The 13,384-nt window shown below is 42.3% G+C and overlaps 6 protein-coding genes across 8 annotated transcripts; 1 reads left to right on the forward strand and 5 right to left on the reverse strand.

The window, feature by feature from the left end:
• Positions 1 to 319: 319 nt before the first annotated feature.
• Positions 320 to 9,138, forward strand: RB195_010947 (uncharacterized protein; the record flags this gene model as incomplete). 2 transcript variants are annotated; one of them, XM_064192160.1, is made up of 12 exons in its annotated part: positions 320 to 361; positions 420 to 575; positions 631 to 698; positions 2,779 to 2,842; positions 2,921 to 3,012; positions 3,069 to 3,150; positions 6,592 to 6,645; positions 6,712 to 6,811; positions 6,933 to 7,034; positions 7,094 to 7,196; positions 8,556 to 8,627; positions 8,997 to 9,138. In XM_064192160.1, the coding sequence occupies 12 exons, from the start codon at positions 320 to 322 to the stop codon at positions 9,136 to 9,138; spliced, it is 1,077 nt and encodes a 358-aa protein (XP_064049742.1). The 2 variants fall into 2 exon arrangements, with proteins under 2 accessions (XP_064049742.1, XP_064049743.1); XM_064192159.1 differs by lacking the exon at positions 320 to 361 and having other exon boundaries at positions 432 to 575; positions 2,779 to 3,012; positions 6,592 to 6,802.
• Positions 3,460 to 3,954, reverse strand: RB195_010948 (uncharacterized protein; the record flags this gene model as incomplete). The annotated part of the gene is made up of 1 exon (XM_064192161.1): positions 3,460 to 3,954. One exon carries the CDS (start codon positions 3,952 to 3,954, stop codon positions 3,460 to 3,462), a length of 495 nt encoding a protein of 164 aa, XP_064049744.1.
• On the reverse strand, positions 4,174 to 4,575 carry RB195_010949 (uncharacterized protein; the record flags this gene model as incomplete). Its single annotated transcript, XM_064192162.1, has 1 exon — positions 4,174 to 4,575. One exon carries the CDS (start codon positions 4,573 to 4,575, stop codon positions 4,174 to 4,176), a length of 402 nt encoding a protein of 133 aa, XP_064049745.1.
• Positions 5,323 to 5,592, reverse strand: RB195_010950 (uncharacterized protein; the record flags this gene model as incomplete). The annotated part of the gene is made up of 1 exon (XM_064192163.1): positions 5,323 to 5,592. One exon carries the CDS (start codon positions 5,590 to 5,592, stop codon positions 5,323 to 5,325), a length of 270 nt encoding a protein of 89 aa, XP_064049746.1.
• RB195_010951 (uncharacterized protein) lies at positions 5,669 to 6,071 on the reverse strand (the record flags this gene model as incomplete). The annotated part of the gene is made up of 2 exons (XM_064192164.1): positions 5,669 to 5,928; positions 5,999 to 6,071. 2 exons carry the CDS (start codon positions 6,069 to 6,071, stop codon positions 5,669 to 5,671), a joined length of 333 nt encoding a protein of 110 aa, XP_064049747.1.
• A 498-nt stretch (positions 9,139 to 9,636) lies between the features above and the next one.
• Positions 9,637 to 13,009, reverse strand: RB195_010952 (uncharacterized protein; the record flags this gene model as incomplete). 2 transcript variants are annotated; one of them, XM_064192166.1, is made up of 15 exons in its annotated part: positions 9,637 to 9,780; positions 10,001 to 10,152; positions 10,225 to 10,334; positions 10,395 to 10,460; positions 10,511 to 10,604; positions 10,657 to 10,748; positions 10,797 to 10,867; positions 10,926 to 11,017; positions 11,088 to 11,205; positions 11,270 to 11,371; positions 11,562 to 11,751; positions 12,369 to 12,478; positions 12,552 to 12,686; positions 12,760 to 12,858; positions 12,962 to 13,009. In XM_064192166.1, 15 exons carry the CDS (start codon positions 13,007 to 13,009, stop codon positions 9,637 to 9,639), a joined length of 1,623 nt encoding a protein of 540 aa, XP_064049748.1. The 2 variants fall into 2 exon arrangements, with proteins under 2 accessions (XP_064049748.1, XP_064049749.1); XM_064192165.1 differs by having other exon boundaries at positions 12,962 to 12,985.
• Between the last annotated feature and the right edge of the window lie 375 nt (positions 13,010 to 13,384).

Genomic DNA, 13,384 nt, shown 5'->3' on the forward strand with positions numbered 1-13,384 from the left:
GTCAATAACTTCATCAAGTACCACAGCAACGAGCAAAAACAATCCCGGCTACAAATTCCAATAAAGAAGCATGGTGCATAGTCGTCAAATTAAATGCATCTCCCGAAATTACACACACCACACAAAGCGAGACCAAGTCGGAGGTCGCAATATTCATCATTATGTAGTCGGTTTATTTTTCATTTTTCTTGTTTTCTTGTATGTTCTACAATGATGATGATGTTTAAATACTACTCTTCTTGCATTTTCCTGGTCACCTGTGGTAGATATGCGTGTTTAAAGCATCGTCTTCACGTGGCATTAGCCTCTCTTCTGGGTTATGCGGAGGCTTCTTGACATTGATGACCATAAAGGATTCGTGGTACTTGCTGCGGCGACTACGGAATCCTTGATGGAATCCTCATCCTTTTGTGCTGCAGACATTATGTACAATGGACGAAATCGTGGTAATAGTGCATGATCGCACTGACCATTCGAAACGATCACTGTCAGTGCCATTTCATCTGAGCGATACAGTTAGAAGCCTCCAGGAAAGAGTAAGCGAAAAAACTGGGATTGCGAGGCAACAACTAAAGGTTTGTAGCTGAACTAACTTCACAAATATCATCTATTTCTTCTTCTTTTCCTCAGGTTGTATTGTGTGGACGCACCCTAGAAGAATCTACTTTCGTTAGAGATCTATTGCTGGGACCGGCGACGTAAGAGTGTTTTTGTACTACTAATGTGAAATGTAGGGCTAGACATTTAATTTCCGATGGGTCAGATTGTTGGGAAGCATTCTGAAGCATTTTTGAAGGATTAGGAGTCATTTTTCGCTACACCCCACTTTTCCACTGGTCACATTCTGCTCTCGTAAAAGGAATGCCGGCTTCTAGTACTATCAATATAAGTCATTTTAGTATGATTAGTATTAGTGTCAGTATTTCAGTATTACCTGGATTGCATCTGCGATTGCGTTTGGTCTTGCATTTCATTGGACGGAATAGAGTATTCTCTATTTATCTATGTTTTGCATTTGGCGAAATTTCCCTGTTTGCAAAGAATTTCGTGTCTTCTGCACCAACTTTGCCTTTGCGAACGATCATCGCTTGGAAAATCCGCATTTCTCATGGGATTTTGCTTGTTGTCTTAATTTATCTGCTTGACTTGTCTCTGACTTCTGCACTTCATTTGTCTGGTTTAACAGTTACAAAAAAGGGGAAACTGGAGCGAGACAAGAGGCTACAGGGTGACCATTTCAGTTCAACTTTGCCATCGATGATATCATGCGAAGAACGTTTGAGCAGTGTCCCGCGTGAATGTCGTTTTATTACCGTCTGCAAACTTCTTGGTCGTTGGGACTCCGCCCTGATAAATGCAAGCAGATAAAGATCTCCTTCAGATCCTCATGTGGAAATGTGGACGAACAAGCTGTTGAAGTGAGATGGATGTGAATGAGTTATGTTGTTTGAGCACTATGCTGAAAAACGATGACAACTACGAGAATAATATTCAGCAAACATTTGCTAAAGCCATTTCGGCATTCAAATATTTGACCAAGTGCCTGTGGTCGACCCCCATAGACAACGTTCGCAAGTTGTGATGGAGAGCTTGAGCTTGAGGAGAGGAAGCTGTTTAGATGATTCTTAGGCTACTTTAAGCCCATGATGTGCCCTAAAGAAGAGCTTTACGCAGAGGTGAATATGATGTAGCGGCGGATGACGCGAGAAAACATCAACATCTTGCCCCACTCTCTAGAGTAGTCGGAGAAAACCGTCTTCGCTTTCTTGACCACATTATAAAAAGACCATCATATCGCTTTGTCGAAGTTGCTCTGAGGATGCTCCCAAATTTAAACAGGAAAAGACCTCATGGTCGCAAAGGAGGGTTCTGGTCTAAGGTGGTAAAAGAAGATCTGAGGGCAGCTTTTGACAAGCAGTTCAGTCGAAACGATCGCTTGGCAGATTATGGAATAGAGATGGATTATATGCGAGATCTAACCGAAGAACGAACAGAATGCGCTCGGATATGTTCAAGGACAACGCACCCCAACGAAGATAAGAATAGCCGTATCATACCTCAAAGGCATCACCCCACGAATCTGAGGTGGTGCAGATTTCAGGTGGAGTATTCGTATACGAGATGGAAGACTACGGAGAGGGAGGTGATTCCGTCCATTTCTTGCTAACTGCCGTAAAAAACGGCCCGGAAGATGCGGCGCCGCACAAGACTGGCGCGCTCCAATCGAACCTCTTGTACAAAGTGGTGCGCCAAAACGAATGAAGCCGTATCTTCCGGGCCGTTTTTTACGGCAATTAGGAAGAAATGGACGGAATCATCCCCCTCTCCGTAGTCTCCCATCTTGTATACGAATACTCCACCTGAAATCTGCACCACCTCAGATTTGTGGAGTGATGCCTTTAACTTTCGCCCGCCGTTTGAATCAAGCAGTAACATCGCCTTAACTGACGTACATGACCATTCCATCGTATATTTTGAAGACGTAAGTTAGACACTAAGCTGAAGAAACGGATGGACAAATTCCTGAGAAATGATATAGTTATCCCCAGTTTGCATACAGATCTTAACTTTTACATGCGCTGCGGATAAGTTTCCTTCAAAGTATGAGCTGTTTGGTGGAGAAGGTTCTAGTGCGCTGGCACAAAGCACAAGTACAGATCACAGGTCACTAGGAACCTACAGAAGGCCCCAAAAGACATCCAATTAATCTTATATTGATGTAATCTCACGAAAGACAGTGTAGTAGTTACTGTTCTGATTTTTCTTATTCTTTTGAAGGTCACTTGTCGTGTTTGTGGAGAAGGAACTGCCTTCCCCATGCATCTGCAAGGACATCCAAGCGGTTGGTCAACATTCACGTTACTCTACTCCTGAGATCGGGTCGTTCTACGTGTGGTGCAAGACGTGCCGCAACATTCAGAGAGGTAAATTACGGGTGTACTGTAGAAGATGCTCTTCATCAGCCGTTCTGGTTAAGACAGAGCCGTCAAACTGGAGAGATGTTACACGCAGGTATCACTTCTCCGTTCGGTATCTTGACAGTTTCTGAAATGACAAAGGTATTTAAGTAGCCAAATCGAAGTGGACTGCGCTGACTGTAAGTCAGTCCAACACGCAGTATTCAGGTTCAAGTGCGTTACTTGTAATGAGGTAGTTTTCCCATTTGATTTTAGTTATACAATTAAAGTATAGTACTAAAAGCTTACTATTGCGCTATTGCCCTAAACCATATAGTGGCTTAATTTTTCTGTACGTAAGCACGTGACAACAGGTATACGGAGATAGCAAGACGATATTGAGTCAAAAGATGAACTTTCTCGTTGTTTCCATAAGACGTCTCCAAATTTTAGTAAAGAAGAAAATAGGTAGAGGGCACCACCATACTGAGAATTTTTTTGGATTTCTGGTAGCGCTTCTTTGTTGGGAAATGACGTACTTGAATTAATCGGCGGGCTGATGTCATCGCCTGATGCGATTAGCCGCATCTTCGCCGAGGTGTGCCGTCCTTGAACACAGCTCTGCCCAACCTTCTCGATCTTCTGCGAGAGCTTGCACAGAATCAATCCATTCGTCGCTATTCCATATTCTGCGAAACCTTACGTCTCGCCTGAACTGCCTATCCACGCCGAGTGTCCTCAGGTCCTCTTTCACCACCTCAGTCCAGAACTTCCGTTTTCGGCCAGGTGGCTTCTTCCAGCTCGAATCCGACGAACTCCTCAGCACTCGTTGAACAAGCCGATCTGCCAGTTTCTTTAATATATGACCAAAGAAGCGAAGACGATTTACTTTAGCCACTTTCGATGGCGGTACAAGATGTTGATGTTTTCCACGTGTCATCCGCCGGTGTACCACATCAATTTCTGCGTAAAGATCTTCATTGCGACATACCCTAGGCCAAAAGTAGCCAAGTAGCCGTCTAAGCAGCTTTCGTTCCGTGCAGTCAAGCCTCTTCATAACCGTTGCTGGTGCTGCCCAAGTCTCACATCATGATGGGGCGAATTGCGGATAAGTAGACTCGTAGCTTGACTTCGTTGATGATGGGTGTCGACTACAGGCATTTCGTTAAGGAGTTAAATGCAGAAGTGGCCTTAGCGCATCTTTGCTGAACATCTCTCTCGCAGCTACCATTGTTCTTCAGCGTACAGCCTAGGAAACAGAACTCATCGACGAATTCTATTGGTTGTCCGTCCACCCTGATTCCCGTTCGTGGTCTCGAAGAGATCCACATCTGCTTACATTTATCAGGGCGTAGGCGTAGTCCATCGATACAAGGTTGACAACATGTTGAAGTTTCGTACTGCTTTCCGTGGATATAACAACATCGTCGGCGTACTCGAGGTCAGTCAAGGGGCATCCTGATGGTGCTAAGACAATGTCGGCAGGACCCTGGCCGACTGTTCTTCGCATAATGTCGTCGATGGCAAAATTGAACAGGAAACGTCCTGCCACTGCCCCTTGTCTTACTCCAGTTACCACTTCAAACGGTGTTGCAAATCCGGCTGGTGTTTGAACTGCAGTAGTTGTTCGTTGATTCATGTCATCAAGCAAGCGAACGAACCTTTCCTGGTACTCCATCGGCGCGGAGCGTGTTGAAAAGACGGCCTCGGTGGGGAGAGTCGAACGCGGCTTCAAAGTCCAGAAACGCTAGTTGCATTGGCTTCGAATACCGCTGCCAGATTTCGATCACTCTCCTGACGATGAACCCCTGGTCAATCATAGATCGCCCAGGACGAAAGCCAGCTTGCTCGTCGCGCGTTGTTTCTTCGTGATGTTTAATGGGTCGGTCCAGGATAATGCGCTTCAATACCTTGTACATAACACGCAGCAAAGAGATTCCTCGATAATTCCTAGGGTCCGTGACGGATAACTTCTTGTGGAGGGGAATTATGATAGCGTGTCTCCACGAATCAGGTATCCTTTCGTCTATCCATATTGAACGGATGATCTTTGTCATCTCACGAATCCCAGACGGAGGAAGATATTTTAGCATTTCTGCGCTAATCCCGTCGTCTCCGCCAGATTTTCCATTCTTCATTTTTGAATACAGACTAGGACCTCCGCGGGTTCCTGTCCTCCCACGCCTTCTCAAACTCCATCGCTCTTGACGTCCACTCGTTATCGCGGTCTTGTTGCAGTTGACGATGCAGTTTCTTCTAAGACGCTTTTCCTGGTTGAAGTGCGCCAGCGCTGCGCGCGACACATACAGAATTGTATGTGGATTTTGTTTCCGCAGATGCAAAGGCAAACTTCTTCCGCAGCAATAGAACCGGGAGCGTTTCCCTTGCAGCGTCCTGGATGCACTTTGTGAAGGAATCTGCATCGCTAAGTTTCTTCCTGGTCCGTACTCCAACATGAATAGACACATTGGCGGAATTTTGTTCTGCATTCATCGTCTTTCAGACCTGCCATGTCGATTTTCGGTTGAAGAGGAACTTCTTGGTTTCTCTTGTGGAACCGTATCTTGAAGCTGAGAAGAACTGGACTTTGGTCAAAGTCGAACGCAACGTCCCAAACAACTCTGGATTTTCGGAAATCTGACTGAGGAATTTTCCTCGCCAGAACGTAGTCGAGCTGAGGCTTAAGAGTCGTCATCTTCCGCTTGCGCTGCTCTTCAGGCGTTAAAAAGGTTGACACCTGCCACGTGAGCTGATGGCGTCGATGATTCCTCTTAAACGGTGGAAGAGATGATGAGGCCCATCTGTTCGCACAAGTCGACCAGACGGTCACCGTTGTCCGACGTGCGATACGCTGCATAGTACCATTTTCCTAGCACATCGGATTGCTGTTCGAGTCCCATCTTCGCATTTGCGTCGATTCCGACAATGACCACCTGCTGGCTTGGTATTTTAGACATCAACGCATTGAGTGCATCATAGAAGGCGTCCTTGCTGTTGTCCTCAGCGGTTTCTGTAGGTGCGTGAGGCGCATCTAGACGACGTTGAGCCAAATTCCTCCACCAGGTTCTTGTAATCGTTCCTCACAGCTATCGCGCAGCCACCTACTTTGTTCTCATCAGCATCGCCGCAGTATATGGTGTAATTTTCGATGCTGATGACGGGCCGATTTCTCATGCGTGTTTCCTGCAGTGCAGCAAAAGGCACACAGAGATATCGCGGAAGTCTGGATAGAGCGGCTTGTTGGAGTTCACTCGATAGTGTTCGGCAGTTCAGCGTGACGAAACGAATGGTTGTTGCCAAAGATTCCGTGCTCCCTTCAGGCAGTTGACCTTTCAGGTTATGGGCTTTGGCGGTGTGCTGGACGACAGCACCTTTTTGCAAGCTTTCTGGGAAGCTTTCGCCATATAACAGTGCAGGTCATATAGCTCGTACGTTCCCAATGCGTACACTCGAACGCCTGATTGCGTTTAGTTAAAGCAGGGCCACCACGTGCAGGTAGCAATCAGACTCGTATACGCGTTGGGAAATACTCTCGGGATAAACAACGAATTGAACAAACATCAATACTCTCTGACGGAGAAACGTTTTTTATATTATTTTTTGTAATTATTGTGCTGCTTCAGGCACTAATATTTTAACGTCAAGATCTTAGGTTCCCTCATTACATCCAGTCAAAGTTGCTTTCCTGATTTAGGTTGGCGCAGTTCTATCTCACATTCGTGGGAATTGGGAGCACGTTCCATGCAGTGTATGTTTCGATGAGCATACCACATACTTGTTTGACCTTGGTTGCCACCACATGGTTTGCCGGCAGTGTTTTGTAGAATGCTTGGATGTTGCACTCAAAGAAGCACAATTCGTTTTCCGACCACCGTTTGGCTACACTATCACGTGTCCTTATCCAGGTTGTAATCGTAAGTTGTGAAGAATTTTTTAGAAATTTCACATGACCCCAAGTCTCTTGTTTCACCGTTGCTGCTGTTTTAATTTCTGAGGTAGAGACAGACTGCTGTATCAAAAATGAAATTATTGCAGGGTGCGTCGTTGATGTCCACCACTTTCGTGTACTAGGTGAAGAAAAGTATGAGAAGTACCAGAAAATTGCAGCAGAAAAGTTAGTTGCCATGGACGATCAAGGTATCAGCGTTGTCAGCTTGCTTACTGAAATAATATCGTGAGCTACCTCTCATTTTAAGGAGTGTTTTGTCCGTATCCCGACTGCAGCGCTTCGTTCTTTTGGGAGATTGACAGTGATGATGGTAAAACTTCATGTCCAGAATGTCTGAGACTTTTTTGCCGGTATTTTTTCACCCTTTCTTTCTGTTTGAGATTTTTGCTATTTCCTACGTCGTGTTTGGATTCGAACCATTAGAATTTTTCTTTTCATGCGAGGAGTCCAGCATTCCGAATACTTTGCATATAAGAATATGTGAAAAATAGATGAATAATTCATATAAGAATATATGAATTATTCATCTATTTTTCTTTCTCATAATTTTATGTCTCGAAGGACCCATCTGGGATATTTGTGAAAACACGCTATTGTAGTTCATCGTACAAGATCCACGATAGCGCAGCGTAGGGATAAGATAAGGAGAGTTGCAGTGAACCAAAAAAAAAGCATTAATATTTAGAAGGTAGTTAAATGTGATAGGTCTGTGTGTCGACGAATAGGCATTCGCTGCCGAAATTACACACCAAACAGCGTAGATACTTTGCGCAAAGTATAGTGGGTCAATACGACATGAAGCACGTCTGGAATTGCGTACGCGGCTTCTCTCGAGGCGGTGGAGCGTAGCGGGTAGGAGTGTGGTGAAACCCTTGCTGTCCCACCTCTGTTCCAACTGCTCCCTTCACTGCACCGTTTCTAGCACGCACTCAAATGCACCGCAACTACTCTCGTGATTCATGTCGTTTTGACCCGACTATGATAGAGGGGTAATAGTAATAAGCTCGAAAGGGTTGAAGGTAGGTTGAAATTGAGCCTATTTGAACTTTTTTGTGAGGAAGTTCTTGGTATAATTTGTTTTTTGTGCTTGTTTAGATATGCATGCTTGCTGCACCGAAACATAATGAAAGATGAATGATGATGATAATGAAGATGTGGAATGAGAAAAGTAAACATGTTTTTTGTGATATAGTAGAGTCAAAATGACATGAAGCACGGTGCAGTTGAGTAAGCGGTTGTAATCGATGGTCCTTACCGCTACTCTCCACTGCAGTCGAAACTGTGCAGTGGAGAGTAGCGGTAAGGACCATCGATTCCAAGTGCTATTTCCACCGCACTGCTTCGAGTGCAACCGCTTCGCAACTGCACCGTGCTTCATGTCGTTTTGACCCGACTACATGTTGTGGTGAAATCAAACCAAAAACTTCTGCGAGGTAAAGTGGAAGAGGATGTTCTTTTGTAGCTCTGTGCACAGCCTAAGTTTTGCACGCAGTAATTACATACCACTACGTGTTTTCTCGTACAGGTCACCGAGATTGTATTGAATTCAGAATTTCTCGGTGACCCGTATGAACTAGAAAGAGCAGTTCGAATGCAGCTTATGTATCCCTCATTATGCAAATCACGTACGTTAGATCAGTTGACTATGTTTGTAGAATTGTTGCTTCAGCAACAACAATTACCCAATTATTAACAATCGCGCTATTCAGGCTATGCAAATCTATTGATTGTGTATGCGGTGTCGATGATCCGACAACTACAACGATAGAAGCTACGACGAAGTGACGTCTTTTTTTTTTTTTTTTTTTTGAAGACACGCTTACTTTTAGTTGGGTCAAAACGACATGAATTACGAGTGTAGCTGCGGTGAATTTGCTCCATGCGGCGCGGCGAAGGGAGCAGTTGGAACCGAGTTGGGACCGTAGCAAACTGCAGCGGTGGGTGAAGCGTAGACTCTAGGAGCGTGGTGAAGTCCTTGCTGGCACCACCCATCCTTGCAGTTTGCGACGGTCCCAATTCGGTTCCAACTGCTGCCCGCACCGCGCCGTTTCGTACGCAAATGCACCGCAACTACACTCGTTATTCATGTCGTTCTGATCCGACTATATGTGGATGGGATTGCACTCGTGTATTCCAATAATTCATTCAAGGAAATGCCCAAGATGTGCTGCAAATACAGAACGTAGTGGGGGATGCGCGCACATCCACTGCATAGTCTGCAAAATGGATTGGTGCTTTGTTTGCGTGGCACCATGGACCGAGGACTGCCAGTGGAATCACTGGTTTTCTTGAGTGCTTGTTTAGCTACTGTTATAGGTTGTATATAGCAGTTTGTTCAGGACAATTTTAAGTTAGTATATATTTGAAGTCCCGTAAATATTGCTCAAATAAATTGTTGTCGAATTATATGCTTCAAAGGTAGAAACATGATCCTAACCACAGACTTCACTACTTAGGGTACAACTTTCTTTGTGATCTTAATGAGAATCTTCTCATGGTCCGAATAGAGGGGTCGAAAAAAGCCGTTATTGTAGGATTTTTGCCATCAAAACCCATAATTCGGGGAAAAATATAGACTATGACGACATTTATTACGTATTCTTCAACAATAATACGTCTTTACATCTCGTATCTCTAAGCAACTCTTGCAAACAACAACCAAGCAAGTAAAGGAACAAACAAACAACAATAAACAAGCGGCCAACAATAACAATGAGGGACGAATGAACAAGAAAAAGAAGGATTCAGGAGCCAAGGAGAAACTTAGCCCTCAAGTATCCGATAACACGCTTACGTCGTGCCCTGAATTTCTGCTCGTTTCTGTCTTAATTTCGCCGCTTCACTCTTGTTTTTCTTCATTTTTTGCCGTATACTATGGTAGACTCGCTTGTGTCTCTTCGTGATCATCATTTCTCGCATCTTCGCTTGCGCATGCTGAATAGAAACGTTTGTGTTCACAATGGATTACTTTATTTCTCATATATATATATATATATATATATATATATATATATATATATATATATGTATATTGTATATTGTATATTGTATATATATATATATATATATATATATTCTACTTCTATTTCTTTCATTTCTTCTGGAGACGTAAGGGCTCAAGTGAGTGAAAACGAACTGCATTAAATTTACTAACCTGTTCATTTATTTCGAGTTGTTTGTTCTTCTTGTGCATCTTTCCGAGAGCAACGCGCATACCCTTGGGCTCTTCTGTTTCTATTTTCTTTTGCTTTTTAGGCTTGGAAGTAGAGGGCTGTGCTTGCTCACTTGTATCAAGAGCAGAAACATCTGAAGAAACTCAAGTCAGCTACAAAAAATGAAAAAAATTTTAGTTCCACAAATCATGCATTTCTTAACTACCTTGACCAAGACTCCTCAGCTCCTCCAGTCGTTCTATTGGTATGTAATCTCCAGTCTTTTCCCTGGCAAAAGGCGAGAAGTGAGGAGGAAGTTGTACGCCAGGCATGTATCTGTAAGCTTAGTTGTAGAACTCTGTCACAATATTTTGCTCCGCTTTAAAAAAACAGTACTTTTCACATGGGAGTTTACGCCGCGCATTTAAACAGTCAAAGATCCATTGAGGTTGTACGTATCTCCTAAACGAAATCAACTTACTCCTTTCGTGACATCAAACAAATCAGTATACCTATTAACATCAAACTTCGACATTGGCCTATCAACTATTTGATGAGTTATGGTTTTACTTGTTTCTTCTAACGAGTTGGGACCGCCATCCCACCCTTAAAAGATAATATAAATATGGTTTTTCAAAAAAAAAGGAAGTTTACAAACCTACTACTCCTCCACAGTTTCTAATAATCAAAGTCAATGCCTCTTTGGGTGTTTCACGATTAAGGAAGAAAACGAGCCCTTTGAAAAGATTCCTGCAAGGATTAAAACTAGTGAGTTACTTTATCAATAGTCAGACTCACTTTATCAATTTCGCCTCTTTCACTTTTGCTGCGAGAACATTGTTATCATCGTCAAACATTTCAAAATTTTCCTGCAAAAATAAAGATAAGCGAAAAGAATAACGTTCTAAGAAAAGTTCATATGCTGACCTCTTCATCGTTGCCATTATCAGCGGTTGCTCTTTTTGCCAGAGGCTTTGCTAAGCTATATATTTTCTCTATCAACTCTTCTTCAGAATCTTCTTAAACAAATGAATATAATGTGATACATATCTGCCCATTCTAAAACGGCAGACGATACAAACTCTCCACCTGCACCAAAAGAATTTTGGCCGGTTTGAATCTGAGGGGGGTAATACAACCCTATCATTTGGTACAAACGGAAGTTGACAAAGCCCAACATAGCCACATAGAACTCAGCAAATGTAACCTGAAAAGTAGAATTAGCTCCTATGATTTTTACATCAGATAAGTAATAGGTAACATAAACAGACCATAACAGTAAAGTCTACATCAGTGACATGTGGAAGCCCACGGTCATGGGGTACGATCCAAGTGACTTTCTCACCACATATTTCGGCTTGGTAATAAATTCCCTACAAAATATGTCGCATATTGTACAACGCTAGCATGAAAAAATAATCCACCTATAGTACCTTTGTATTAAAAACTTACCTAGAAAACTGTAGAGACAAAATTTAACAACGAATTAAGCCGCTCTGCTTGAGAAAAATTCTATTTGCACCCAACCACAAAAATGTTTGGGACAGATGTGTTAAGACTTACTTTTATTGAGATGAATGTGTTCCTCAAACAATGTGCTTCTATTATATAGTGCATAAATTCTGCAGTAAGTCGGCGACAGTTGTCAATAAGACCTTCCTTGAGAATTCGTGTGTGAGGCAACGTGGCAAAAACAAAGCACAGACACAAAGCATCGTCAAGATCACGAATAGCAGAACCAAAGGTAGGATACCTAAAATTTAACTGTCGTCAACAAAGCTGATAACTAATACAGTAGTGCTTGTAGTTTATTTTTATTATTAAAGTTCATTATTTTAAGTATTACAACATATACAAGCAAAACTTAAATTCTGCTATAGCTCCAAGACAGAAAAATTTGTCCAATCTTTTCCAAGAAGGAAAAAGAAGCAAGTTGGCCGACGGAGTATGAGATTTTTACACAATATAGTACCTCCGCCAGGCTACAGTAGTCAAAGAAAATCCCTCGAATTGTACTGAGGCACAGGGCGCTGTTTCTTCTTTTTATATGGCTTCTTATAGAAGATCGTAACGCAATAAATTACCATGCCAGTAATCCAAGCGCTCATAAATAGTTTGAGATTCTCAGGACGTTTTCCCTCACAGTTTGGCTCAATAGCTATACGAAAAAGAGTGTCACGGCTTTCAGCGAATGAGTGTGATATCATAGCTGACATACATACCCAACGAACGTCGATGAAAAAGTTCTTGAGAATTTTTCTAGTGTTTTAGAATGAAGAGTTGTAGTAAAACCGAAGAGGAATCGATATTGCAACTTCGAAAAGTGTGATTCTCCCCAAATTAGAAAAAGAAAAACATTATTTCACTTACCTTTCTTTAACAACTCGATCTAAGGTGTACTCTGGTTTATTTGCGTACAACTTCTTTACTTTCGAGTCATTCTTCTTTGCCTTGTAATGATTCAATCTTCTCAAGAATACCTAAATTATGCTTAGATTACTGATCAAAACAATCTTGGATCAAAGTTGAGAATTAAATGAAATCACCACATACTTTGTGATCTCTGAATTTGTTAATGATTGGTTCGTGAGCGAGGAAATTGATATCTTTCCTATAATACCAGACTCGATTTTCTGTTGATCCTTTATTCACCTTCTTTTTATGGGCAGGCTCATGAGGATATATACCCTGAACATTAGCCGAACATTACGTATAACTAAGTTGCGAAAAAAAAAACAGAAAATGATACAACTATACCTACCTTTAAGATGCAGAGGCGTCTAAAATCCTTTAAAGACAACTGTAATTTCTTCAATGCTTCACGCCGTGATATGTAATTGACGGCTGCTCCAGCCTCATGCTGAAGTCACGATCAGATTCGATAAGTAGAATTACTGTTAGATTATTTGAATCCCCAATATAAAAAAAAACATAAGTTTCTCTCACGAACAAATAGAAATCACCTTTGGCTTCACTCTGACCTTCATATTTATCACCTGAAAATACACCATATTCAAAATGGAGAGCGCACATCGATCAACAGATTAATCATTAAAAAGTTATCAAACACAAATCGGGAATGGAACAAGCAAATTGAATAAGAGTTGCATGATTACATCGGGATTAGTTCGGATCCTCTACTTGTCCGACGTATTTTAGAAAGGCATCTCAAAATCCACGTAACTAAAGGAAATAAAAAAAAGAGATGTTTTCGAATCACGCGATCAACTTTCGAAAGAATCCACTACAAGAGCAGATTCAAAGTGAGTTGAATCGCTTCTCAAAAACACTTCTAAAAGGGCTAACTAAGCCTCCGAAGCGACGACGTCCATATGTTGTCATTCCAGTACTTCTTGAGATTCACGTAAGGAATGTACGTAAGTCTA

Source organism: Necator americanus, chromosome III, assembly GCF_031761385.1.
Source record: "Necator americanus strain Aroian chromosome III, whole genome shotgun sequence".
NCBI classification, from domain to species: Eukaryota; Metazoa; Nematoda; class Chromadorea; order Rhabditida; family Ancylostomatidae; genus Necator; species Necator americanus.